This window comes from Plecotus auritus, assembly GCF_963455305.1.
Source record: "Plecotus auritus genome assembly, chromosome: 12".
Lineage (NCBI taxonomy): Eukaryota > Metazoa > Chordata > Mammalia > Chiroptera > Vespertilionidae > Plecotus > Plecotus auritus.
The window spans coordinates 13,644,259-13,670,475 of NC_137778.1; the positions used below are offsets into that span (position 1 = coordinate 13,644,259).

General features: G+C 45.9%; 1 protein-coding gene across 2 annotated transcripts in view; it reads left to right on the forward strand.

Annotated features, from left to right (window-relative positions):
* Positions 1–26,217, forward strand: part of HHAT (hedgehog acyltransferase) — a 221,125-nt gene that overhangs the window by 110,533 nt on the left and 84,375 nt on the right. For both annotated transcript variants that reach the window (XR_013959496.1, XM_080649230.1), the window contains exon 10: positions 12,838–13,039. Coding sequence is in view for 1 of the 2 variants with exons in the window: in XM_080649230.1 (XP_080505356.1) it covers positions 12,838–13,039 (202 nt within the window). In the remaining variant the exon portion in view is untranslated. The remainder of the gene's footprint in view (positions 1–12,837; positions 13,040–26,217) is intronic.

Consider the following 26,217-nt stretch of genomic DNA (forward strand, 5'->3'; position numbering starts at 1 on the left):
AAATGAGTGAGATCATGTGGTATTTTTCTTTCATTGCCTGGCTTATTTCACTTAGCATAATGCTCTCCAGTTCCATCCATGCTGCTGCAAATGGTAGTAATTCCTTCTTTTTTATAGCAGTGTAGTATTCCGTTGTGTAGATGTACCATAGTTTTCTAATCCACTCATCTGCTGATGGGCATTTAGGCTGTTTCCAAATCTTAGCTATGGTGAATTGTGCTTCTATGAACATAGGGGTGCATATATCCTTTCTGATTCATGTCTCTAGTTTCTTGGGACATATTCCTAGAAGTGGGATCACTGGGTCAAATGGGAGTTCCATTTTTAGTTTTTTGAGGAAACTCCATACTGTTCTCCACAGTGGCTGCACCAGTCTGCATTGCCACCAGCAGTGCACGAGGGTTCCTTTTTCTCTGCGTCCTCATTTGTTGATTTGTTGATGATTGCCATTCTGACAGGTTCCCCTTTCTCTTGCTATCAGATTAGCAGCTTCCTTGAGCATGTTCTCTGTGTTAGCATCACTGTTTGCCTGCTCTGTGTGTGGCTGCTCACTGGCTAATAGATGAACCCACACCCTAGTGATGGCTTTGTAGCGTGCCAAGGCAGCCTCCCAGTGAGAAGCCTGTGATGGAGACGGAGAAGTGGTGGCTCTGGAGGCAAAAGGAAAACAGAGTGGGTTCACTGAAGCCAAGGGAGGAAAGGACGTAAATAAGGAAGGCAGGGAAATGGAAGGATGCTCACGATAGATTAGGTGAAGAGAGCAATTTCCCAGTGGCTCATTCGTGACCCTATTCTTACAAGAAGTATGCATCTACGCATATTTATAGAGAAATGTCAAAGAGGACATATACTAAAAAGGTCATTGATAGTTATTTCTGGAATTTTTATGTCTATTTATAAACTTTCTATAATGAATGTAAGTAGTACTAGAGTGGCAAGACATAAACCAGAAATTATCAAAGGGGGAAAATGGAAGGCACTGTCAATGTCAAATATAACAGACAAGACACGTAACAGAAAGATGTAAATATATCTGTTAGCTTTGGCAACCTGGAGGCTATTAAATGGCCTTGAAAAAAGTTGTTTAAAGAGAATAGGAGGGGAGAACTTAGAGACAAGGTATAGAATGCTTTTTAAAGGATCTTGAAATATTTGGCCATCAAGAAAGGTCGTTAGAATTGAAGCTGAAGAAGTAGAAGTTATGGTTGAACAAAAAGTGTTTATAAAATGGGAGGGACTGGAATATGTTGTTATACTAAGGAGAGAACCAGTTCGGATAAGCTGGCTAAGGATACAAGATGAGAGGGAGATAATGGATGGAGCATGGCCCCTCAGGAGGCAAAAGGAGATAGAACCAGAGAGAAGAGTTAGCCTCAGTCATGGAGAGGACATCTTTTCCACTATGGGAACATAGATGGATGCGTGCATAGGTGCCAATGGAGATGAAAATGGATGTGGCTAGGGAAAAAGATGAGGGCACTCTTATATATTGGTGTTGACTTTCTCTGGAAAGTAGTAGGTGTAAATTTTGGTATGAGATTAGGCTGCCCAGCAACAAATGTCACCACCGACTTCATCAGTGTAATAGGTTGGATGTAAGCTCTATGAGGGCAATTTTATGTGCCATCTTCTTGAATGTCTCCAGGGTTTAGCACTGTACCTGGCACATTGTAGGTGCTTAAAAATATTTTTGACCCGAATAGATGGTTAGAAAAGAATGTGGCATTTCTATTCCATTCTTTATTATTCATATCATTTCATAAGTGTTCAGTCTTTTTAAGGTACCACAATCCCAGAGGAACACAGACAAATGAGGAAATATCTGGAAAAAGGGAAACTATGATAGGAGGTTTGGAACCAGGTGTAACAGAATGGATAAAGAAACTGAAGATACTTTGCCTGCAAAACTAAGCCTTTGCAGAGAGATGAGAACCTTCATCAGCTACTTCACAGATTGGGTTGGGGGAGGGGGAAGGAGGGGGACTTGCTCTGTCTTGCTTCAGAGAGGAGGACCAGGATCAACTGGTGAAAAGTACAGAAAAGCACATTCCCTCCAATCTAAATTGCCTCAGAAAGGTAGAAAAGACTGTTTCCAGAATTCTTGGTCACTGAGTATGTTGAGATGTAGCTGGAACATTGCTGGTGTGGACAAAGTCCGGGGCACCCATACACAGATGGCCTTTCACATCCTTTCTATCTCTAGGATCCTTTGTGCCAACAATGGGGGGATTAATCTTCTTGTCCTCCAGACTTTGAGATGTTATAATAAGATTCCACCAGATTTATTTGAGTGGAAATGCATTGTATTTTTTTTGCCATCTCATAGTGATTTGGGTGCTCTATTATCTAGAACTGTCATGCTTTTCTGCTACAATGATAATTTAGGTTCACAAAAATGACTCTGAGGCACTAAAAACTGCTAAAGTATCATCTAAATCAAATGAAACACTGCATAAAGCACTGCGCATGGCGACTGTCACCTCCTAGGGACTCAATAGATATTTTAAGAGCTAAGAAATATTGGATTAAATATTAACTATCTTGAATATGCAGTACTCCCATCCTCCCACAACCACATCAAAATTACAACTAAACTACATAACCTTTATTCCAAACCTCCTGAAATAAAGCTAAATGGAAGTTCTGCAACTAAGGATCTAAAGAAGAAGCCACATCAAGACTGGTAGAAGGGGGAGATGAGAATGGGTGGTCCCACACCCATGTGTGGTAGATAATAATCTGTAGGGATATTTTAGCTTGGAGGTCCCCTCTGAGGAGCCAGAGGTCCTACCCCCACACCAGGCTCCTCTGTTAAAATAGCTCATTTCAAATGGTCAACAGCCACACGTGGCTAGTGGCTATTACAGTGGTGTAGTAAAGAGACTTCCGTTCTCCCAGAAAACTCCTTGCTGAGGACCTGGAACATTGAGAACTGAAGTGACTGAGAGTTGAAGAGCCAGACTCCCAGGAGAGGTCACTGAGGGCAGTACCCTCGAGTCCAGCCTGAGGCCACAGGGGTGTTGTCATAACCTTGACAGCAGCAGGAAATCGTCACAGACGTGATGATAACCAGATGGGCTGGGAATTTCAGCCTCACCGTTGACCTCTGAGGAATAGATTGTCCTCTTTGTCTGATCCATCCCAGCATCCCTCAAGCCCACAGCTGCACTGTAGCATTTCCATGCTCTGCAGCATGGGCAGCCACCCCTCTCTCCTGGAAGGTTCCAGAGACTCTGTTTAGAAGAAGAGGGAATGTTCTGGAAGGAGGCTCCCTATCTCCTAGCCTTGGCCATGGAATTGAAAAAGGGTCTGTTTATTGAGCTCTCAAAATAAACTTCCTCATCTGTGCCACCTAAGGTGAAAATGGTAAACACCAAGTCGGTTCCTTCTGCCCTCTACCTTGTGTTTGGGCACAGGACCCAGATAGATTGCATCCCTCCAGGCCCTTGCCTTCCTCTTCTGGAAAGCTAATGGTGTGGGAGGCCAGACCCGCTGGATTGGTTACTGGGCCTTAGATTTGTGTTCATGCAGGTAGCCTGGGCTGGTGAGGCTCTAGGGCGCGCAGGAGCTCCTAGGGGGTCTCTTGCTCTTTGACCTCCATGCAATCACTTTTTTCATTTGAACCCCAGCTGCCTCTCTGCTTCCCGAGACTCAAGATATGTCCTCCTTCTGCAGCCACACAAGCATCTGTAGTGAGCAGGTCTTGATTACCCTGCATCCTCTCTGCCTTTCTTAGGAATAAGGCAAAAGTCAAGCATGAGACCCCTAAGCCCTTAACACGTCTTTCCTCATCTTGACCCCACTTGAGAGGGAGGCTAAGGAGCAAGTACAGTTTCATTCTTGTGATTCATTCTTCCTCCAGCCCTTAGGAAAGGACTGCTTCCAGCCTGGATTACCATAGCAATACCCAATTCCATGGCTGACGTCTCTGGATTTCTGTAATTTCAGTGCATGAGTGATGGCATTTTTAATCTACAAAAGACTCTGCCTTTCATGATATACATTGAATGTCATCCTTAGACTGTCTCTGTAAAACGCCACCTCTTAAAATATTAATCTCTAATGCACACTCAGGAGTCCATCCAATTACCACGGGATCTACTGAGTAAGCAGCGTCATCCAGGCGGCTCTCACTGCATTAGGGAGAAAATGCTTACCGGGCATTGTTTGTGCACGCAGGATGATGTTCGCGTGTTGTTTCCGTAAATGTTGTGCTGGCGTGGTGGTGTTGGATGCTGCTGTGGATTTATTGCCATTCACGTCCAAACCCACGCATGAGCAGTTTTCCCTTCCAGTGCCCAGCCTTCGAAGGTATCATGTCTGAGAGGGACTGCGGATCCTAATTGTGATGAATGGGAGGCAGTTGATACAGTTCTATCGAAGCCGATTTGTCAGAGCGCTCATTTCTGCCAGACAGGGAACAGCCTCATCATTACCACCAGCATCCATTTCGCTTTGATTATTATTATTTTTTTTTTGGAAAATCACTTCAGTGCCTGAGACCTTTGTTTTCTTCCTCCTGAAAATAGTTTTGAATGCAGTGTTTTGATAGTGGTGCCCACATGATACCCGCTGCCATTTTCTCCCACTTTTCTCCTTTTCTGGACATTGAACCCCATCTATGGGCACCCCAGATGAGTATGTTTATTGCCAACGGGCTGTCATTCTTTAAGCAAGTCCAGAATATCAAAACAGGTCAGTTGGGGGTAGAAATTTGCTGTTAGGGAAGGAATTGTCACCTGGAGTCAAGATTCACCTTGGCCTTCCTTCAGATAACCATTTTCTCATGCATTTCATGTTAATTCACGAATTAGCTTCATGGCAGCAGAAGGGGTGGGGGAGGGTGTGTGGGGGAATGGGGCAATAGGAGCACAAGCTGTCTTAGGAGCTTCATGTCCTGCAAATCCAGCCAAGAAGACAGGTCCTCTCTGCTTTAGCGGAAACCAGCAGCAGAACAGCACACCATTGGGATCGGCATAACCCTTCAAGAACATTCTTTTTATATCCCAAATGCTTTGCCCCAGCCCCTGAACTCTTCCCCGTCTTAAACCAAGGCCCAGAGAAGGGAGTGTCGCTGAAAGCTGTGGCCCCAGCTTACCCACCCACCTCCTCTGGGCTCTAAGACACTTCTGTGTGTGTGTGTGTGTGTGTGTGTGTGTGTGTGTGTGTGTGTGTGTTCATTCATTCACGTCCTATAATGGTCCTGATTCCATACCACTTCTCTTGTGGCCAAGATACACGTTGGACTTAGAAGTGACATTTGTGGCAAAGGAAGAGGTTTTGTTGAAAAGTTAAGCCAGCAAAAGGTCAAAGTCACACACACACTCCTGTTGGCCTTGTGAATACCCTTCCCCTCATCCATATCCAATATTGATGGGCTCGTCCATGGCTTCATTTGAGGCTTTTAAAATTACCATCACAAGTCTTGAACCTCCCACCTTGGGTGCTTTGATTTTTCAACCATCTAACACTCAACTTTTGCTCTTGGTGAAATCTCTTTTCTTTTGGGTGGTTCTGGCATCGGACCAGCACAGTCACGGTTGAGTTGTACTAATTCACTCTCTAGTGAACGCTCTCCTAGGAGCCATGATAAATGAGTAAGAAGATGAGCACCAGCAGGGGTGGCACTGAATTGGATGTGGGTGAAAGGCAGAGATCGGAGGACAGTACCCGGGAGGAACAGTACCCCTGCTAATAAGAGGCGGGATGTGCCCAAGACGGTTGTAAATTTGATCCCCAGTTTGGGATCTACTGATGGAGCAAAGGTGGAGAAATGCGTCAGGAGCAGGGGAGGATCGGACCCTCCCCCAACCCTCTCCCTCTGCTGATGAGATGGGGGGTCACTCACACCGACATCATACACACGCCCGGTTTGCCCCTTTATGTCTGGCTTTTCATACGCTGCCCCTTTCTTTTTCTTTTCTTTTTTTTTTTTAGTTTATTCTTTTATTATTTATTTATTTATTTATTTATTTTAAATAAATCTTTATTCAGATTATTACAATTATTTCTCCTTTTCCCCCCCATAGCTCCCCTCCACCCATTTCCCACCCCACCTTCTGCCCTTACCTCCCCCCCACTGTCCTCATCCATAGGTGTATGATTTTTGTCCATTCTCTTCATGAACCCCCCATACCCCTTTCCCCCTGAGAATTATCAGTCCACTCCCTTTCTATGCCCCTGATTCTATTATATTCACCAGATTATTCTGTTCCTCAGGTTTTTAATTCACTTGATTTTTAGGTTCACTTGTTGATAGATATGTATTTGTTGTTCATAATTTTTCTCTTTACTTTTTTCTTCTTCCTCTTCTTTAAGAATACCTTTCAGCATTTCATATAATACTGGTTTGGTGGTGATGAACTCCTTTAGCTTTTTCTTATCTGTGAAGCTCTTTATCTGCCCTTCAATTCTGAATGATAGCTTTGCTGGGTAGAGTAATCTTGGTTGTAGGTTCTTGCTATTCATCACATTGAAAATTTCTTGCCACTCCCATCTGGCCTGCATAGTTTCTGTTGAGAAATCAGCTGATTCTTTGACCCCGCATTTTCACTGATTCCCTGAGTTGGTAAGGTAGATATTTGTGCTAGGTTTCCAATATGGCCCAGTGGGTCTGCTTCCCCAGTTAACCTGAGGTGGACACTCTTGGTGCACCCCTTTGTGGACTGTGTGTACAGCCTTGTTGTAATTAAGTCTTTATTGTTGTTAGTATCACTGGGAAGAATTGACCTCCGGGCCAGTTGGCTGTAAGGATCAGCTGTGTCTATGCTGGGAGAAGTTTGGTGCTGGAGACAGCCTTATAGGATTAGACCTGCCAAATTGCAATAGCCTCTGTGCTCAGCTTGGATGGGGTGGAGTCTCAGTCTTGGCTTCCTGTCAGCCTTGCCCTTGCGCGCATGTGCGCTTTCAGTCCTCCGCCTTCCCCAGCTCGAGTCTCCGCCTGAGAGTCCAGACTCCCCCCACAAGAGCGTGGGTCCCCAGGGGCTCGCCTGGAACTGGGGTTCACTGCAGTCAGAACTGGGGCTCAGTGCCGTCAGGAGCCTCTGACTCCCTTCCACTAGGGAAAGCCTGGGGCAACCTCTGCAGCCTTTGTGCGCACTGGCACGCGCGCGTGCGCACTTTCAGTCCTCCGCCTTCCCCGGCTCCCGAGTCTCCGCCCGAGAGTCCAGACTCCCCCCACAAGAGCGTGGGTCCCCAGGGGCTCGCCTGGAACTGGGGTTCAGTGCAGTCAGAACTGGGGCTCAGTGCAGTCAGGATCCTCTGACTCCCTTCCACTAGGGAAAGCCTGTGGCAACCTCCGCAGCCTTTGTGCGCACTGGCCCGCGTGCGCCTTCAGACTTCTGCCTTTCCCAGCTCGAGTCTCCACCCGAGAGTCCAGACTCCCCCCGTAAGAGTGGGTCCCCAGGGGTTCGCCCGGAACTGGGGTTCAGTGCAGTCAGAACTGGGGTTCAGTGCGGTCGGAGGCTTCCTTCCCCCTTCCGCCAGAGAAAGTCAGCCAGGCTCTCAGCCGCCCTTCCTCTCTGCGCGCACAAAGACCCTTTGCCGTACCTCCAATTCTCTGTGAGCTTTTCTCTTTCCTTCTAGTTGTAGAATTTTCACTCAGCCAGCTTTCCTGGGGTTCTGGATGGTGTCCGTTCTGTCTTTTAGTTGTAGTTTTGAAATTGTTGTGCGAGGCAGCAGTTTAGGTGTTTACCTATGCCGCCATCTTGGTTTCTCCCCCCATACGCTGCCCCTTTCCACCTGGCCGAGGGCAGCTTATAAATGCTTTTAGCTGCATTCTCTCGGGAGGCAGGTGGGAAGACAGGCAGGCAGCCAGGAAATCTGGGTGGTTATTAAACGGAGGCTTCGAGGACCTTTTTATTAGCGATTAGACTCAGTTCCACAGCACTAAAGAGAATAAACGCCTGCGCTGTCTCTTGCTCAGAACGCACCCCCCCGCCCCCCCAAAAAAAGAATCTGTTTTATGGGCTGTTTATTTATAACCCAAAATAGACATGGGCCTGGGAGCCCTGGGGAGGGCGAGGCTTCAGTGTACTCTCAAGCAGAAGTGGGTTGGCAACCCATGGAGGGCAGTTGTGGGCACTCCTTCCTGGTGTCCCCTCCCCCCAGGCCTTCCCATCCCCCTTTGTGACTGGAAGCTAGTTTTGAGGTTTGGCGCCTTAGAGCGATGTCTGTCCCGTTTCTGTTTGGTGGTGGTGGTGGGGGATGGGGGGTGGTTGTACTTTCCCAGTCTGTAATGTGAGGATGGTAATTCTGTGAAGACTCATGTGTCGCCAAGATGCAAATCTTCTTGTCTTGGGCTCTGTGGCTGCTGTTGTTCTAATGATGAGAACACCTGGGCTGAGCCATTCACACCCTGCTTTGTCGAGGTTGAACCGGTACACCTGGGTAAGCACCTCCTCTGGGCCCTGCCCACACAGCAGTCACCCATCACGAGGACAGGACTTGGCCAGGTGACTTTCGTGCTCCACAGATAAGGGGAAACCCGAGTGGAGGAGCTGTGGTGGGTGAAGGTGAAATGTTGGTGACGAAGCCCATTGTGGTGGGTCTGCTTCCCCTGACCCACCTGCAAGCCCTTTGCAGGCCCCTCATGGCCGACATCAGAAGTTTGGAGAACAGCTGCCTGCCTTCTGGGTTAAGCATAATCAACAGGCTGACGTGGGTGTCGAACCCATACCTTGGACCTCTGAGCACTAAGCCACCTGGTTCTGATGGGGGCATACTTAGGGCTGATGGTTTTAAGTAACGAACATCCCTGAGCAAGCAGGTCAGAGGCCTTGGTGCTTTCAAATGCTTATGTAAGGTATAGGAATACTAATTGTTATGATAATGGCATTGTGTTTTTTTTCCTGAATGCAAGCTCACTGCTGGCTCATTATTAGAAAGTATGTGCGTGTTAAAATCTCCAAGCTTCTTACACACACACACACACACACACACACACACACACACACACACACACACTTCTAGTACTGCCTGAGGAATTTTACACTCAGTTAAAATGACAACCACAATAGAGAAGATATCTTTTGGCGAATAACTGTTCAATCAGTGGTACTAACAGTAGGTTCTCTGGGTTCAATAGAGAGTTGGAATGTTCAAAAGAGGCTTCATGGGGAGCTGGAGAATCTACTGAATTTGTAGACTGAATAGGAATTGGAAAATCAGAGAGGATGGAGGCGTGAGAACCCCATTTGTTCAGGACTTTAGATTTCATAGGAGAACTCCTGGGAAATAAGGGCGGGAAGGTTGGGAAGAGCTGGAGAAGGATGCCAGCCGGTGTTGGCCTCAGCCCTGCCAAGCAGTAGGTACTTGCAGACTGGGCACCTGCAACCCCACCTGGACTTAATCCCTGGGACAGCGACATCCAGTATCTTAGGTGCCCCGGGCTCTTACCTTGGGGAGGTCTGGGATTGGTCCTCAGCAGAGAGCTTGAGGATGCTGGCACACCAGGGAAAAGGGAGTGGAGGCCCTGGAGAAGGGGAACATGTGGTTTTAAGATTAATGTACTCACCACATGGATTCTTACCACCCCTGCCCCAACTGTGAGGCATATTCCTGAGTTTGCCGTAGTGGATATGAGGGAAATAGGTATCTTCTCCCTTCACATACACCTGCTCAGCAACAATCCAACCAACCATCAGCTCCTCATGCCCACTTCTCACACCGTCAGACAGCGGCAGGACGCCAGCCCGGTCGGGACAGCAGGTGTAAGCCCTGCTCGTGGGGCGGAAGGAGACCAGTTTGTTTAAAAAACAGAACGTACACCTCTGGCCTCTGAAAACAGAGCTTGTTGGCCTACCCTCCTTTGAAGTCATGAGTGTCTTTCTCCCGCGCAAGATTCCTTCCCTAAAAGGACATTTCTTTAGTTAATAAAATGCCAGTGGATGCTTCTGTGGAGACTGCTTTGAAGAGTTGGTTAAACAAGAGGAAAACATCACCAAGAAACTGTCCCTCCAAGATCAATGGCTTAATAGCACACAGGCCTGGGGGTGCAGAAGCCAGAACACCCTAGGTTCAGATTGCACCTCTCCTGGCCAGTGGTTCCTTGCAAGGTTGTTTTAATGATTAGAAATGGTATATATGAGGCACCTGGCTCACGGATATCCAGTAAAGGGCAGACGTTATTAATAGCATCCACATTTTACCTAGGTTACTCTCCTGTGGGGGGTTTGCTGTGTCGCGCCGATTCTGTGAGATGGTTTGAAATGAAGAAGTGGCTGCAGCTGGTGCCAGCTTCCCCAAGCAGCATCTCTGCAGGCGGTGACCAGCGAAGCAGGCCGGCGGGGTGGGGTGGGGGGCGTGGGGCGGGGGAAGGGGGGCCCTGGGCACACCCGAGCTCACACGATCACTGACATGGAGACATCTTTCATTTGTGCTTTGTTGATAAAGTGGTGCTTTCTTCCACTGGGAAATCAATTTCACTGCGCAGTGGATCTCAGGAAGTGGGGTCGTACCGCTGCTTTTCTCAAAGAGAGACATTTCTGTCATTATGAATCACGGAGCTGACACAAGGCTGGTGGAGTTTGTCAAAAGGAAATAACCTGTTTACTCTCCTCCTGCCACACCTGCTGCCTTCCAGAAGCTAAGCGTGAAGAAGGGGTATTTATCTTCCAGCCTGGAGACCAGACCCTCCTCTGGTTTAAAACGAGCAGACGCATGTCCTTGGAGACCTGCCATGTCTGAATTTCCACAATGAAAGGAATTCTTGTTGGCTGTCCGCTAGAAGGCAAAGTCACACAGCCATCGTGCCAAGAGATGCCTAAAATAGCTGAGCATGTAATTCTGGGCAGATGCTTCCTCGTCACAAGCTTGAAAACACGTTCCTTTGGAGTTGGGTCCAATATTAAGGTCCACTGGTGCGGATGACGGGAGGTTTCTGTTTTGTCCGGGGTTTTCTGACATGTCCGGGGCAGCTCCCTGAAGGATAGCGAGACAGAATGAAAATCTCACCACGAAACAGTTACGTTAGGTGAGAAGAGTATTCGTATTACTATTAACTTGTATAAAACAGTTACCTGCAGTTTCTATAAACAGTAGTCATTCCTCATATTTTTTTAAATTGGTTTGACCACCCCTCTTTTTTCCCATATACAGCCTCCTTGCAGATAAGACTGACTGCATAAGTCCAGCCAGATGGAGTGTGGCGATGGGCAGCGGTTACGTCCACTCCAGGCTGAGAACTGTGGTCCTTTGCTGAGAACTGTAGACCAATAATCAAATAGCCTCTAGGGGGCAGCAGAACACCAACTAAAACCACAGTGCCTGGGGCTGTCAGGCTTTCCTGGCTCATTGCCCAGCCTTTCCAAGTCCATCCTGCGGCTCCCACCCTTCTCCCTTTTGCCTAGCAAAACTCATCCTGTAGGCCTGGCCAAGGTGGGGACCTTTGCTGTTCAGCTTTCCTTACCCCACTCGCCTACACTCACCCCCTTCCCTGCGCTCTGAAACCCGTCTGGTCTACCTGTGTCATATCACCTAGCTTCTGCGTTTGCTATTGTTTCACCATCAGCTACACCTGTCCTGTTGACAGGAACATTATCTTATGTCGCTGTGTTTCCCATAATGCCAGGACTTCCCTGGAGGCCTAGCTAAATATATGACAGCAGATGGAGGATCCCTGAACCTGTAGTGAATGCTCGGTACATATTTGCTAATTTGATTGTCAAGATGGTCTTGATTTTGCATAGGAGAAAGTATTTGCGTTGCTTCACTTATTTCTGAGATGGCTACATTCTCCCATGGTTTCTGGTTTGTTTCAGACTGGGGTGTAAAATAGAGGGTCTTCAAAATAAACCCAGAGGCCCTGCTCCTTCCTGGCTGTTTGCCTTGGTCAAGTTAGCTTCTCAGCCTCAGTTTTCTCACCCATAAAAGGGGGCTATCTAAGCTGATCATATCATTTATTATCTAAACTGGAGCATATTTGAGAGTAAAGGAGGACATTTTTAAATCATTGCGATCATACAGGCTTTTGAAATATTTTTTTTATTGACTGAGGAATGGCTTTTATTTTTATAGTTTGGCTTTCTTATAAAATTGTCCTATTCAAAAACAATTTTCAAAATGAAATTTGGCACAAAAATTAATATACAGACAGGCCAGATTGTAAAGGGGGTGTACCTAGCTCTGCAGGTCCTGCCAACCCATGGTGTGCATCTTGTCCAGCTCCAGAAGGAAATCGAAGAACATGGACCCGCTTCTGTGCAGCCAGACGGCTGTCTCGGCAGTAGAGAACGTACCCCGGGAAGGCTGTGCATTTGGGGTGATAATTTGGCTGCCTCTGAGCACAGAGCTCTTCTCCTCACTTGCGAATTCACTCCTGCCTCCGGGCAACTTGCCTGGAAAGCTGAGGAACCGGCCTTGGCACCCCTCTTCTGCACTGGCTCCTGCCATTTCAGCGATTGTGCTTAAATAACGGGTTTACCATAAACTTAATAGTCTGAGCTGGAAAGGACACGCCTGCCTTGAATGTTGGTGTCCCCAAGTAGCCAGAGCTTCGCTGCCGTCCTGTGGTTGGCTTTCCAGGTTGGACACATCCCTTTTAGGAATACAGTCCATTACTCCTCACCCGGCCTCTTGTAAGTGCTGTTTGCTATGGTAACGAGAGCTCTTTGACCGTGTGTGCATTTAACCTAAAGCCCCGCAGGGCTGAGGCCTACCTATGTTTTTGCCAACTCCTTGCATGATGGAGAATTCGAGGAGCGCTCTGTGGCCTCCTGGGATAGGGGAGGGTCTGCTCACGGTGAGTGTCATCGTGTGATGGAAGAGTCAGGTCAGGGGACCGGGTGTATTGCAGGCACAGCCCTTTGCATGGCTCCTAACAGCCTCTTCTTTCTCTAGGTATGTGTACATCCCAGTGGGCGGGTCTCAACACGGCCTGCTGGGGACACTGTTTTCCACGGCGATGACTTTTGCATTTGTGAGCTACTGGCATGGTGGGCACGACTACCTCTGGTGCTGGGCAGCACTCAACTGGCTGGGAGTCACCGTGGAGAATGGAGTCCGGAGGCTGGTGGAGACGCCGTGCGTCCAGGACAGCCTGGTGAGCAGGAGCCTGGCTCGTGGCAGGGACAGCCGAGCTGGGACCGCTTTTGGGAGGAAGGTGGTCATCAGATTCAGGGCCTCATGAGCCATGCTCGCTAGAGGGGTTCAAAGCCCCTGTGCCCAGAGGCAGGTCAATTTAAAAAGAGTCTAATTGTAGCTATTTAAAAAACGTAATGTTTTAACTATAAAAGCAATCCATGTTTATTATATAATGTTAGGACACATAGACAAGAATAGAAGAGAAAAAAACGGCTCTACAGAAAACACTATGAATCCCCCATTCTTCCAAATATTTGCTGTGTACACACACACACACACACACACACACACACACACACACACATTTAAAACAAATGCTATTATTCCAGAGATATGGTTGTATCAGGACCACCTTTCTATGTCATCAAATCCATTTCTAACAACCCTTTTTAATGTCTCCACCAAATTTCACCATTGAATGTGCTATAATTTATTTAGTCTTCTATTATTAATAATCACATTATTCTAATTTTTTGCACTTATCAATGGCATTGAGGTGAATATCATAACCAGGATGAATTCTTGTATGTGAAATTGCTACATTAATGGTTTTCTCACCTTTAAGGTTTGCCACGCATACTGTTTAACTCGGGGGTTCCCAACGTGGGCACATGCCCCACAGGATGACAATTTGATTTTTAAGGGGGCAATTTGAGAATGCGTTATTAACAGTGAATATTTTGCATTTCTTATGGTTCTAGGGGCCTCATATACGATATATAAATACATATTGTGATATATTTATGCATTTCAGTTCTCTATTATGTGTTTTAAAACTTTATTTGCTATATTTTCATATCACTCCATATTATTATTATTTTTTAACAATTCCTTAGTGATTTCTTCTTCAGTACTTCAGCTGTCCTTTTGTTCAATTATTGTTCTCTTTCATGGATACCATGTTCTTTGGAAGCTTGTTTAGACCAAGTTAATGTCCTTTTAGGCTTCCTCCAAGTGAATGGAGTTCACTTTTTGAACAATAAGAATTATATGTCACGGGGGAGGGGGGGGATCAGGATTTTAGAGATGCTTAGGTGGGGCGTGGCCAAGAAAAGGTTGGGAACCACTGGCTTAACTCTTCCTTAGCTGCCGAAGTGTGCTGAGTTACATCCCTACCACCAGTGCGTGAGGACGCCCTCACCGGCACTGAGCAGTACTGGTGTTTTACTCTTTGCTAATTCGATAGTTCCTGTTCTGGCAGCATAAAAAAACTAAGGACACATTCCAACTCCAGGGGAAAATGATTTGGAAAATAAATGAAGCACTTTGCTTTGCACATTTTAAGTGTTTTTAAACCGTGAGTGAATGTTTCAGAATGGAAATGTGGTAGAGGATGTATTAGAAGCTTGTAGGAAATCATCCGGTCTGCATATGCAGCAATATTCTGATAACCTGAGAAAAAGTAGCTAAGAAGAAAAATGCTGTCATTAGTGTTCACAGTAGGCAACAAAACACAAGAAATTCAGTGGGCAGTGAGTAATGTGGCTAAATTCCATGCGTATAGGCAAGTAAAGCAAATACATTTTTAAAAAACCAACACGACCAAAATAGAACCCATTCGAGTGTTTTTCTGTTTAGCTAGCCACAGTACAAGTGGACAGTTATTCCAATAAAAATGGGTACAAAGTACATGGCAAAATAACACAGCTGAAGGAATTTAAATATGCTCATGCATGTTTAAAGATAAATATTTTATTCAGTAGTATCACCCAGCAATCAGCGGAAGGGAAATGTTGGTTAATTCTAATGGAAAATGAAATCTCAGTGAAAGGCATGGCTATACAACACAAAGGAGAAGCCATAAAAGGTGGCATCATAGAGGTTTCCATCTTCATCCTGAAATCTGAGCGGTCTTCCTCGAAGCCTGAAACCCAGTCACCACCTGTGAAAGCCAGAGAATTCCTTCCAGCCCAGGCTGAAGCCCGGTCACCGCCTCGCGTTCCTTCACAGGAGGGCGGACATTAACCTTGAACTTAATGCTAAGCAGTGCTCACAGCCTCACATTCCTTCACAGGAGGGCGGACATTAACCTTGAACTTAATGCTAAGCAGTGCTCTGTAGTCTTTGAGCTATGGCTTACGTTATGAATAAATTTTAAAAATCTCACATGCTGAAGAGTAACCCAAACTGTGCCATGCAGCCCGTGGCTTGTTAATTTGGTTAAAAAAGGAATGAAGTCAGTGAGAAGGCTCACAGGAGAAGCACTCGAATGTCCGCTCTGTCCCATCACAGCTCACTCAAGGACCCTCTTGTGTTTACCAGTTTCTATCCACAGTTCAGGTACCTACGGGCAGAGTACGTTCTGAATATGTACTTTGGTAAGATATATGCCTTTGCATATTGCAGATATGCTGTTTAGTTTACATGCTTGTTGAGCAAGAACATACCTTGTAAAGCCTATTTTTTTTTCAGCTGTCTTATCCTGACCGCCTGGTAGTTGATTGTAGGTGTTTAGACTGGAACCTCCTTGAGTATAAGGTCAGGGTCCCATTACTATTTATATTCCCAATGGTTAGCTCGGGGTCTGTGTTAGCTTCAGTGCTAAGTCAATGCACAATTAATGCTTCTACTTGTCTCCCAAAGACTCTCCCTCCATGACTCAGTATCTTACACAGTTCAGCACAGATTCTGTTTCCTTCAGAAAAACACGGCTGGCTTTCCAATGGTCCACCACCTTTTGAAAAAACTGTTTCCTCCCTTGAGTTGCCCTCTTGCCCTCTCTTTTCATGAATCCATTTCCTATTCTTTTGTCAAAAACTAAATAAAGACTTAATGCCTCTTTGGCACCTGCTTTCATCTGACTGGAGTCGCCCCAATTGACCTGGCGCTGTTTTTACAATGCGAGTTCACTCCGCACGCCCCTCACACACTCTTCCCTGGCATTCATCCTGCGTCTGTCTTTTAAATATAGATAGACATATATCTGAATAGCAGGGATTATCAGTCCTTCTTTTCCATATCTTCTTCAACCTCAGCGCTTTGTCTGGGGCACACAGTACAATAGGTTTCCATTTCTTGGTGTTGATAGAATGACAGCTGAACACTCACCCAGAGACTGGTCAGAGCTGAGCTGTAAATAGCAAGCCCTCTTAGGTTCTAGGAGGGCTGTTTGATCGAACTTCCTGCCATAATGGAAATGTCCATTGTAGTGTCTAACGCAGCGGTCGGCAAACTGCGGCTCGCGAGCCACATGCGGCTCTTCCTTGAGTGTGGCTCTTCCACAAAATACTCGGCCTGGGCGAGTCTATTTTGAAGAAGTGGCATTAGAAGAAGTTTAAGTTTAAAAAATTTGGCTCTCAAAAGAAATTTCAATCGTTGTACTGTTGATATTTGGTTCTGTTGACTAATGAGTTTGCCGACCACTGGTCTAACGCATCGGTCACTAGCCACATTCAGCACTTGAGTAACTAATTTTTAAATCTATTTTCATTAATTTAAATCTAAGCAGCCCCCATGTGGCTAGCAACTTCCATTTTGAGCAGCGAAGTTCTAGAAGATATTCCTTTTCTAGAAAAAATTAAAAGAATGTAGAGTGTTTGTTTGCCATAATTTAGAATGATCTTCATCCATGTGTGGTACCTCATATATCCAACTGGCTACTAATTCTCTCCACTCGAATATCTCACAGATATCTCTGACTCTGCCTGTGTAGCACTGAACTCATGTGCCCTTATCTCTCAGTATTCCATCCAGCTCCTTCCCCTCAAGCATGCTCTGTTTCTACAAATGGCACATCCTCAGTCTAGTTACTTAAGTCCCAAACCATCAAGGTATCCTTTCTGTGCCTCTATCCCAGTTCTTCCTATGTGTACTTACATTCTGCCTCCTCAGTAAATATTATTATTATTATTATTATTATTTGCTTGTTTTCATTTCCACTGAGTCATCCTAATACAACTGTTCTCATTTCTTACCAGGTCTCCCGTGTAGCGTCTAACTAGTCTCCCTGCTTCCACTTTTGCCTTTTTCTTATACTTTTTAAAAATATATATATTTTATTGATTTTTTTACAGAGAGGAAGGGAGAGGGATAGAGAATTAGAAACATCGATGAGAGAGAAATCTGTAACCAAGGTACATGCCCTTGATGGGAATCGAACCTGGGACCCTTCAGTCCTCAGGCCAACACTCTATCCACTGAGCTAAACCGGTTAGGGCCACTTTTCCCTTTTTCAATTCATTATCCTCACTGTGCTGAGTGATGCTTCTCAATAAAATCCCAACCATGTTGTTGTCCTTCTTAAAATCCTCAGTGGCATCTCGTTTTCTTAGGACCAACTACACAATATTTAAGATGGCCTATATGAGGCCTTGCCTGATCTTGACCTTGCTACCTCTCCGCCCCTCCTCCTCAACACTCTGTTCTTCCACCTGTTCACTTACATGCCTGACCCCTCCAGCCTCAGCTCCCACATGCAGGCTCTTCCATCTCCTAGGATGCTCTCTCTTCTTCTCCTCCACCCATATTCATCCTCCAGATTTGAACGATGCCTCACATGGGTCCCCTTCACTGACCCTCCTAAGTCAATCAGGTCTCATTTAATAACTCGTGTGGGCACCTTGTATGTCTCTTCTGCTATACTTACCACAGGTGTAGTGAAGTATTTTTTATAGAATAACCTGTTTAATTCTTAGCTCCATTACTGAACCGTAAACCTCATGAGGCCAGAGACCTGCATTCTTGACACTTACCATATTGCCGGGCACAGAGTAAGCATGCAGTAAATATTTGTTGAATGAGTGAATGATACTTTCTGACTGCTGTGAGGGGAGTAAAGAGAAGTTAGTTTGCGCAGCAGCACGAAGAATAAGGTGAGGCTTGTTAAGCATTATACAGGGTGTTTATTTTATTTTGTAGCAGGGTAGATACTAATTGGTCTAGTTATGACAAAATGCTATTTTAATGCTGAGTGCACAAAATACATACGGGGAAGAAAGGGGTAAGGGAGGAATGAGCCCTCGCTGAACCCTGCTGCTTTGTGAGATGGGTGTGTGTGTGTGTGTGTGTGTGTGTGTGTGTCATTGTTTGTGACTCACCGAGGCAGAGCTGTAGGAAGCTGACACAGGCATTTTCATAAAGCACCACGCTGGTGGACAAAGAGAGGAGTTACTGATCAGGCAGCATGCTTTCTCTCTATACAAGCGCTCTCCCAGGGAGCTAGAATTTGTGTTCAGCCTTGAAATATTTTTATTTTAATAAGTGGAAATATTTTGAAGCATCAGTAGAGTGACTCTCCTTCTCGCCAGTTCTCAATTTGATTTCTCCTTTGAAGGAAGACACCTTCAGGCTGCTTGTCAGTCATTCCAACACAAAGGAGAGCCTCCATCTCAAGCCATTCACCCACCCACCCCCATTTCCATTTCATTGAATGACATAAATGCCTTCCTCCCACTCCCCTCCCCCCTCTTTGTTGCCCCTAGAGTGCCCTGATAAGCTGATTTATATTCTCTCCGAAGCAGTAAAATTTCTATTTATAGATTTAATTGAGGAAGTGCGTCTCCAGTGAAAATCACGGAGGGTCAGTCTAATGGTTCTGGGAGGGATCTGATGCCTTGGTGTGTCAGAAGGAACCCAAAGACCATGGCTCTATGGCGACATCCATTTGGAACAGTTTGATGTTGCAAATGTAGGCACAGAAATCCCAAGAGTTTGAGTGACCAGTCACTTTAAAAAGATAATTGGTTGTAAAATCCCCAGCACCATCCAACCAATGGTTACTTAGTTCTGTGGGCTCCTAACTCACCAACTGGCAAGATGCACATGTTCGTCCGCCTGATTAGAAAACCCTTTCACTAGGGGTCAGTGATCACAGCCCCAACGCACTCGCTGGAGAAATACAAAGCAAACTGCACCCTGAAGAGCTGTTGGGCTTGGCCACGGCCCATTATCAACTCCTCCACTACTTAGATTCATCTCCACAAATGGGGGTCAGGCGCTCAGTGTAGATGAGCCAATTTCTCCTCACCGGAACCTGTCCCAGACTGAGCTCACTTAGCCAGTCAGCCTGTCCTTCACTTCTTTATTTGCTCATTTATGAAAAATAAATTTCAGCGCCCTATGTGGGAGACCATTTGCAGAGCACCAGAGAGCTCTGAGCGAAAAGCGTGATGCCTCTCTCCGGATTCCTTCTCTGCTTCCTCCTCCAGTGCTTCAAGGCAGGTAGCGTGCTGAGCTGTCAGGGCCTAACTGTAGAGTCCATTATTACTACTTTCCCTACACGAGGGAAGTGTCCTGCCTGGCCTCCTGTCAGGATGGTCATCTTTACAGTGGCTGCTTTGGATTAAAGAGGCAATAAAACTGTGGGACACATGCTTTGTCTATCAAGACCCGAATGATCTCTATAAAAAATGGACTTGTCTCCATAAACATCAAAAATAATGGCTGGCCTAGCCTGCCCAGGCATTGCTCAGAAGAAAGGTCCAGGTGAGAGATAGACATTGGGGAGACTACAGATGATATTTGGAGCCATGGGAATGTTTGAGATGAGAGAGAGAGAGAGAGAGAGAGAGAGAGAGAGAGAGAGAGAGAAGGAAAGGAGAGGAAGAGAGAATAAGGCTCGGGTCTGGGAATGAACCAACATTTAGAAGTTGATTGAAGGTGGAGGGACCAAGAAATGGGAGGGAAATCTAGAGGATGATTTCACAGAAACCAAGAAAAAGGGTATTTCATGGAGGGAATGGTCAATGCATTGATGCTATTAAGGGGTCAAGAAAGGTGAGGTTAAAGAAGGGTGGTGGCACCAGGTCAGAGTGCTCATCGTGGGAGACGGGGCCTCGAGTCATCTTCCCTGTCCCCCAGGAACTGATGATCTAGTTGGAGAGGAGAGACGTTTGTAGCTCAGTTGAGGGCCTATGTGAGGTGTGATGTGCAGAGAACAGATGAGTCACAGAGGCAGCTGGTGTTCGAGAGGCAGGCAATCCTTGTGAGCTAACCGTTAGGAATGGCTTCAAGAGCTGGGGCTCGAGTAGGACGCTGAAGAATTAAGAGTGGGATTTGGATAGGCGAATAGAGAGGAGAAGATGGGCATTCCAGGCCAGGAGGGCAGCGCACACAGCCTGAGATCAGGAGGGAAAAACCAGGCTCAGGCCAGGAGGCTGACATGACAGGGCAGTGGAGGAAAGGAGATTAGGGAGGCCAAATGGTCCCCCATTTAAAGGGATCTGAATGCCACATTTAGAAATACACAAATGCAAGCTGTTTAACCAAGCAGGGGAACATCAAATTAAGGTATTAATCCCACACCTCAAATGAGCCTGTGTGGCAGCTTGTTAGCACCCCCTGGGCCCCTGGATCAGAAAAGAGCAATGCGTGTGTTTATGAACAGCGTGTTCCTTGGGGGGATGATGGCCCGCTGGGGCCCCCTCTGTTGTCTCCCACTCATTAACCATGCAGGAATCACTGCACAATTCACTGGTCATACATTTTCTTCTTTGTGGGGATCTGAACCCGAGCCTTAACCCCTCTGGTCTGAGAGGTAGAATTATTCTGCAAAGAATTCCACCACTTAGTTAAATACGTTTAATATGGCAAGAGTATTTTCAAAGGTTCTTTTTAACTTTCTGTTACTGAGTCTACTATCTGACAGAGAGGCTTTGAAAGAGAGTCCATTTTCAGATATTCGTGGACTGACCAGCCAGGTCTGGCGGCCCTCGGACTTCTGCTGCCTTTCCAGTCCCTCCCAGGTTAGCCCCGAGCAAGGCAGGGGTCGGGATCTCGTCTTTGCTGCAGGTTCACTCTCCCTGCTAAATGCACAGCACAGACCCTCGTCCTGGGGGATGGTAACCTGGGGGAAAATGCTAAGCCAAAGATGACAGCCATGGCTTGAATGTAAATGCTTAAAACAGGCTTTCCTAGGTGGCTGGTGGGTTAGATTCTTTACCTGAGCATTCCTGGTGTCGGCATCTACAGCCCAGATACGTGGTGGTTGCTCTAACCACAGTCGAGTGCCAAGCAGTTTTCCACAGATGAACTTGGGGAAAAGCAAAATCTTACCATGTGACAGGTTGAAGATTTGGATGTGTGTTTCCAAATCTGGGTCTCTTTTTCTGCCCAGAACATCTAAATTGCCCATCGGAAGTAGCAGAGCTTGGGTTTCCAGTGTTCTTATTATCAGTGAAAGAATGAGATAGCCCCTTCTTCCCAAGATAATGCACACATACTTAGTGTAAAACATTTTTTACATATGTATTTACTTACAACATTTGTGTGTATTATGTATATAAGATGTAGTATGTGAATATACTGTATGTATGTGTATATGCATGTGTGCGTGTGTATATATATTCATTTGTTTAAAGTTCTGAGAAGTCAGAAATGTGCAGGACTTCCAAAATATCTCACATTCCTCCCAAGACCTAGAAATAAACGCAGCTTAAAAAAGCATAGTGAGCAGCTGCCGGCCTGGTTTGAGACGCACTGGGTTGGTTTCAATGCACTTGTGATTGCCGACATTTATTGAAACACACAGTTTAAGGTGGCTCTTGCTTCTTCCTCTGGCGTTAACCCTGTCGCCCACCCAATACCATGGAGTAAGTGCTGCCACAGCCGCTGTCTGTCCTGAGGGTGGCAGGAAGGCAGCTGCTATGAAGGGTGCAAGGCACCTATCAAGCCAACTCCGTGCTGCTCAGAGTGATGCTGCTGAAATAATTCCATTGTGAGGAAAGATGAAAACGAAGAGTACAGAATAACAGATACAATGAAGTTTTATTTTTATTTAAAAACACATACAAGCCCAGAAAAGTGTGGGAAAGGTTGTGCACTGAAACGTTAATGGTGGTTAACGCTTACTGGTGGGATCACTGGTGATACGTGTTTTCTTGGTTTTTGCCCATGTTTATATCCGGCCTTCCCCACAGTGAATGTGTATTGTCCAATGAAAGGTTCTTGAGAGAAAAGAGGACAGGATTGACTCGCCCTCAGCGGGCTTTGCTCGGCTGACCCTGATGCTTGACTGATGTCAGAAATGAAGGTTACAGGTGTCTTTCTCAGGAGCAGGGTCCGTGGAATAACTCCTCTGAAAAGTGGTCCCTGTGCAGTGGGAATGTTCATGAAAGCAGTTACCCATGATCTCACGGGCTTTCAGCAGTAGCTTTATCATTCTCCCCGTTTGACAGTGGGGAAAACTGACACGCAGAAAGCTTAGGAAATGTATGTTCCTGGTTCGAAAGCCACATCTTCGCACAAGGCTTCATTTCGATGAGTAAGCAGGAGAGCACCCTCCCTCCGTCACTCCCGTGTTCTTCTCCCAGCAGCAACAACTTTCCTTCCCTTGTTTCTGATATTTACGTCTGTCTTTCTAAATAGAGTCTGTAATTTATTTATTATTAGAAATAGTAACCGCCCTGACCGGTTTGGCTCAGTGGATAGAGCGTCGGCCTGCGGACTGAAAGGTCCCGGGTTTGATTCCAGTCAAGGGCATGTACCTTGGTTGTGGGCACATACCCAGTAGGGGGTGTGCAAGAGGCAGCTGATGGATGTTTCTCTCTCATCGATGTTTCTGACTCTCTATCCCTCTCCCTTCCTCTCTGTAGAAAATCAATAAAATACATTTAAAAAAATGTTTAAAAAAAAAAAAAAGAAATAGTAACCGCTTTCTACATGAGGTTTTAGCATCTTAGACCTACTTGTTACCTCTCCCCCTAATATAATAAGATCTCTGTGTTTTTTTTTGTTGTTGTTCAATTCAGTGTCTACATTATTATCACTCTGTTAAGTGCGGCTCACTGCCAAGCCTGTTAATATGCTATAATTGCTTTTCCTTTCTTAATCGACTGTTTTATCTCCCTCAGATTAAGGGTTGCCTGGCCTCTTTTGTCTGATTAGTAGTTTACTGTCACCACTTCTTTCCAACAAAATTGAAAAATCCACGTAATAGTATTCTCCATGTGGTAAGACATATCTGGAATCTGTCAGCTCTTTTCTTTTCCTGGAGAATCTCTCTTGAAGCCCTCCCCCACTCTCTCCTCCTTTCCCATCTGGTTCATTTCTCTTTGGACCTACTATATGGGCAAAGAGAGAGACAGGTGTTGGGCAATTATTGAGCACTGTTACTGTACCTGTTGCCCCTCAGTTTAGAGTCTCTCTAATGTAGTTATGAAAAAAAAAACCCTTCACCTTGGGGGTGGAGAAAGAGGGAAACCCAGGGTCTACTAGTATATGCTCATTACCTGGATGTTTAGCCTCCCTGGTTTTCTCTTACATGGTGTGCTGTTGCCACCTGTGGCATGTGGTTCTTCTAAAGGCTGGGCCTTCTGGGGATCTGGTGTGTGAATGACTTTCTGCTTTGGCATCTAGTATTCAGGTAGCTCAGCTCTGCTAATTCCTTCCTCTGCTTTCTAATTTATAAAAATGGGTTGGGCCCTGACCGGTTTGGCTCAGTGGATAGAGCGTCGGCCTGCGGCGGACTGAAGGGTCCCAGGTTCAATTCTGGTCAAGGGCATGTACCTTGGTTGCAGGTGCATCCCCAGTGCGGGGGTGGGGGATGCAGGAGGCAGCTGATCGATGTTTCTCTCTCATCGATGTTTCTAACCCTCTATCCCTCTCCCTTCCTCTCTGTAAAAATATCAATAAAATATATTTAAAAAATAAAATAAAAAATGGGTTGGTTTTGCTCACCTGCTCTTTGCTTCACTCCTGTTTCTTGTCTGTGGGTTTCTGCCATTTCACATCTTTACTTTCATTTTAATGGGGTTCTTGAAGGGAACAGAAATGACTCTTCTACTCTATTTAACTGGATGTTACTAGAAGAGTTCTCTGTGCTTCAGTTGGTGGATCATTTCGCAATGCCTTACCTTTTGGACTTTTAAATATAAAGTTTGCTCAAAAAACAGGCCTTGCCCTAAGCTGCTGTTTTTATTTTTGAACAGCATATAGCTGAGGCCACAACTGTCACGTCCTAGGCTTATTTAATAGTCCCAAGGGACCTCAGTGCTGCCTGGAGAGGGAGACCCCAGTGCCAGGAGCAGCCATAACTTGGTCGTGATAGTCATCTGGCTTCCATCTCCTCACCCACTGGCCTTGACTCTTTATACTCAGGGGAGGTGGCCAGGGTCGAAGGTCATTTAGTGGAAAGTTTCCTAGATTTCCTTTTTTTATTATTTTATTCCTTTTTAATTGATGAAATAATTCATGACCATATGCTCCTGAAAAAAACCCACAAAACAAAACAGAGCCTGGTCAGAGTGGTGCAGCTGGTTGAGCATTGTCCTGTGCACCAAAAAGTTGCTGATTCAATTCTTGGTTGGGACACATGCCTGGGTTTTAGGTTCAATCCCCAGTCAAAGGCAACCGATCGATGTATTTCTCTCTCTCTCTCTCTCTCTCTCTCTCTCCCCCTTCCTCTCTCTAGGCATGTCCGCAGGTAAGACACCCATCCCCCTAAACAAGCTATACCTTGCTCAGTTTCCTCCCACAAGAGGTAACCATTGTTTATCAGATTGTAGTATAACTTCCCACACCTTCACTACTCTGTGTGTGCATGGGTATGCTTTAAGAAATGTCTAAATACTGTAACATTTGTACTTTTTTATACTCCTCATGGTATGCTTTGAAGATGTTTCTATATTAGTGTATGTAGATCTGCATAATTGGACACGGTACGGCTATATTATGATTTGTTTAGCCATTCTTCTACTGTTGAGAACTTAGGTTGCTTTTAGTTTTTTCCTTCTGCAGATGCATCCACAGGGAAGATGCCTGCTCATGCCTCCTTGTTCATACGTGCAAGTGTGCCTTTGGGGTAGGCACCGAACACAGATAGAAGAGAGCAGGGGTTGGTGAACCATGAACCAGATCTGGTCTGTTGCCTCTTTTTTCTTTGGCCTGCAACTAAGAGTCATCTTTACATTCTAAAATTGTTTTTGTTCAAAGGTCCATACTTTCCCCAGTGAACTGAAAGGTCACCTTTCATGTATAGTAAATATCCAAATATACATGAGTTCACTTTGAGGTTCCAGTCTGTCACATTGTTCTAGCTGGTTATTCCTGTTTTACTAGTAGGTGCTACTTTCTGTTAGTAAAATGGTATCCTCTGCATATCTTAAGTTACTGATGTATCTTCCACCACTTTTCACTCCTCCTGTCTCTGAGTCTAGCCCAGTTTTCCATGACAATGTGCTCTGTGTACAGATTAAACAAATAGGGATATAAAATGCACCCTTGTCTGTCACCTCTGCCTGTAGGAACCATGGCATCTCTCCATCTTCTGCCCTGACAGTGGCTTCCTGTCCACAGCCTCCGCTATTTTATCTAAGCTGGACACTGAGCTACAGAGGAGGCGACTTGCCCATCTACGGGAAGCTGGCTCTGCCTTCATCACTGTAGGCATTTGATTCTCTCTCAGGAGCACGCGTTGCTTGGGTCTCAGTGGCCAACAGAGGTTGGAAATTTAACTTCACCGACCAGATCTTTTTTCGAAGCTCCTTCCAAGAAGGAAGGGAGCATTGCTTTCTGAGCGCCTCTGGGTTCCCTTGGCTTGGATATAGGATGAGATGAAACATATAGGAAGTCAGGAGATTGTGTCACTTATTTGGAGCAAAGAGAGAGACAGGTGTTGGATAATTACTGCGTGCACAGCGTATGCATGGGTCTTGGGCGATGCAGAGTAGAGAAGAGGCCGCCCCATCCTTCAGGAATTTACCATATTGGTGGGAACATGAGGGTGACAAGTAACTGGGGAAACGTGCACTTCTAAATGGAAATGACCAGAGTGCCCTGAGAAAGGAGTCCGAGAGAAGCAGTGCCTGGCAGGTTGGTCCAGATGGGACGGGGGCTCTGGGATGACTTTGGAGTCTGAGTCCTCCCACCCTGAGGGTCTCCCTCAGGCTGCCCTTCCCTTTCACAAGTCTTTGGTTTCATCTTCATGGCCTGCGGGTATCTCTCCACCGGTCTCCCCCGCCCCCCCCCCCCCCCACACCTTGCCATTTCTTTGCTCATCCTCTCTTACCCTCTGGTTAGCATTTTTATTAGAAAACGAAAGACGTCAGCGATTATTTGGAAGAACTGTGTCCAGCTGCTCAAACCCACCCAGTTTCTGTTTTTAGCTTCTCCCCCACTTAAAAATAAACGGGATCGGGTCCCACTTGCCAAGCCTCTGTCACCATCTCCAGCAGCCATTTCTCCAGCCCATCTGCTCCCCCA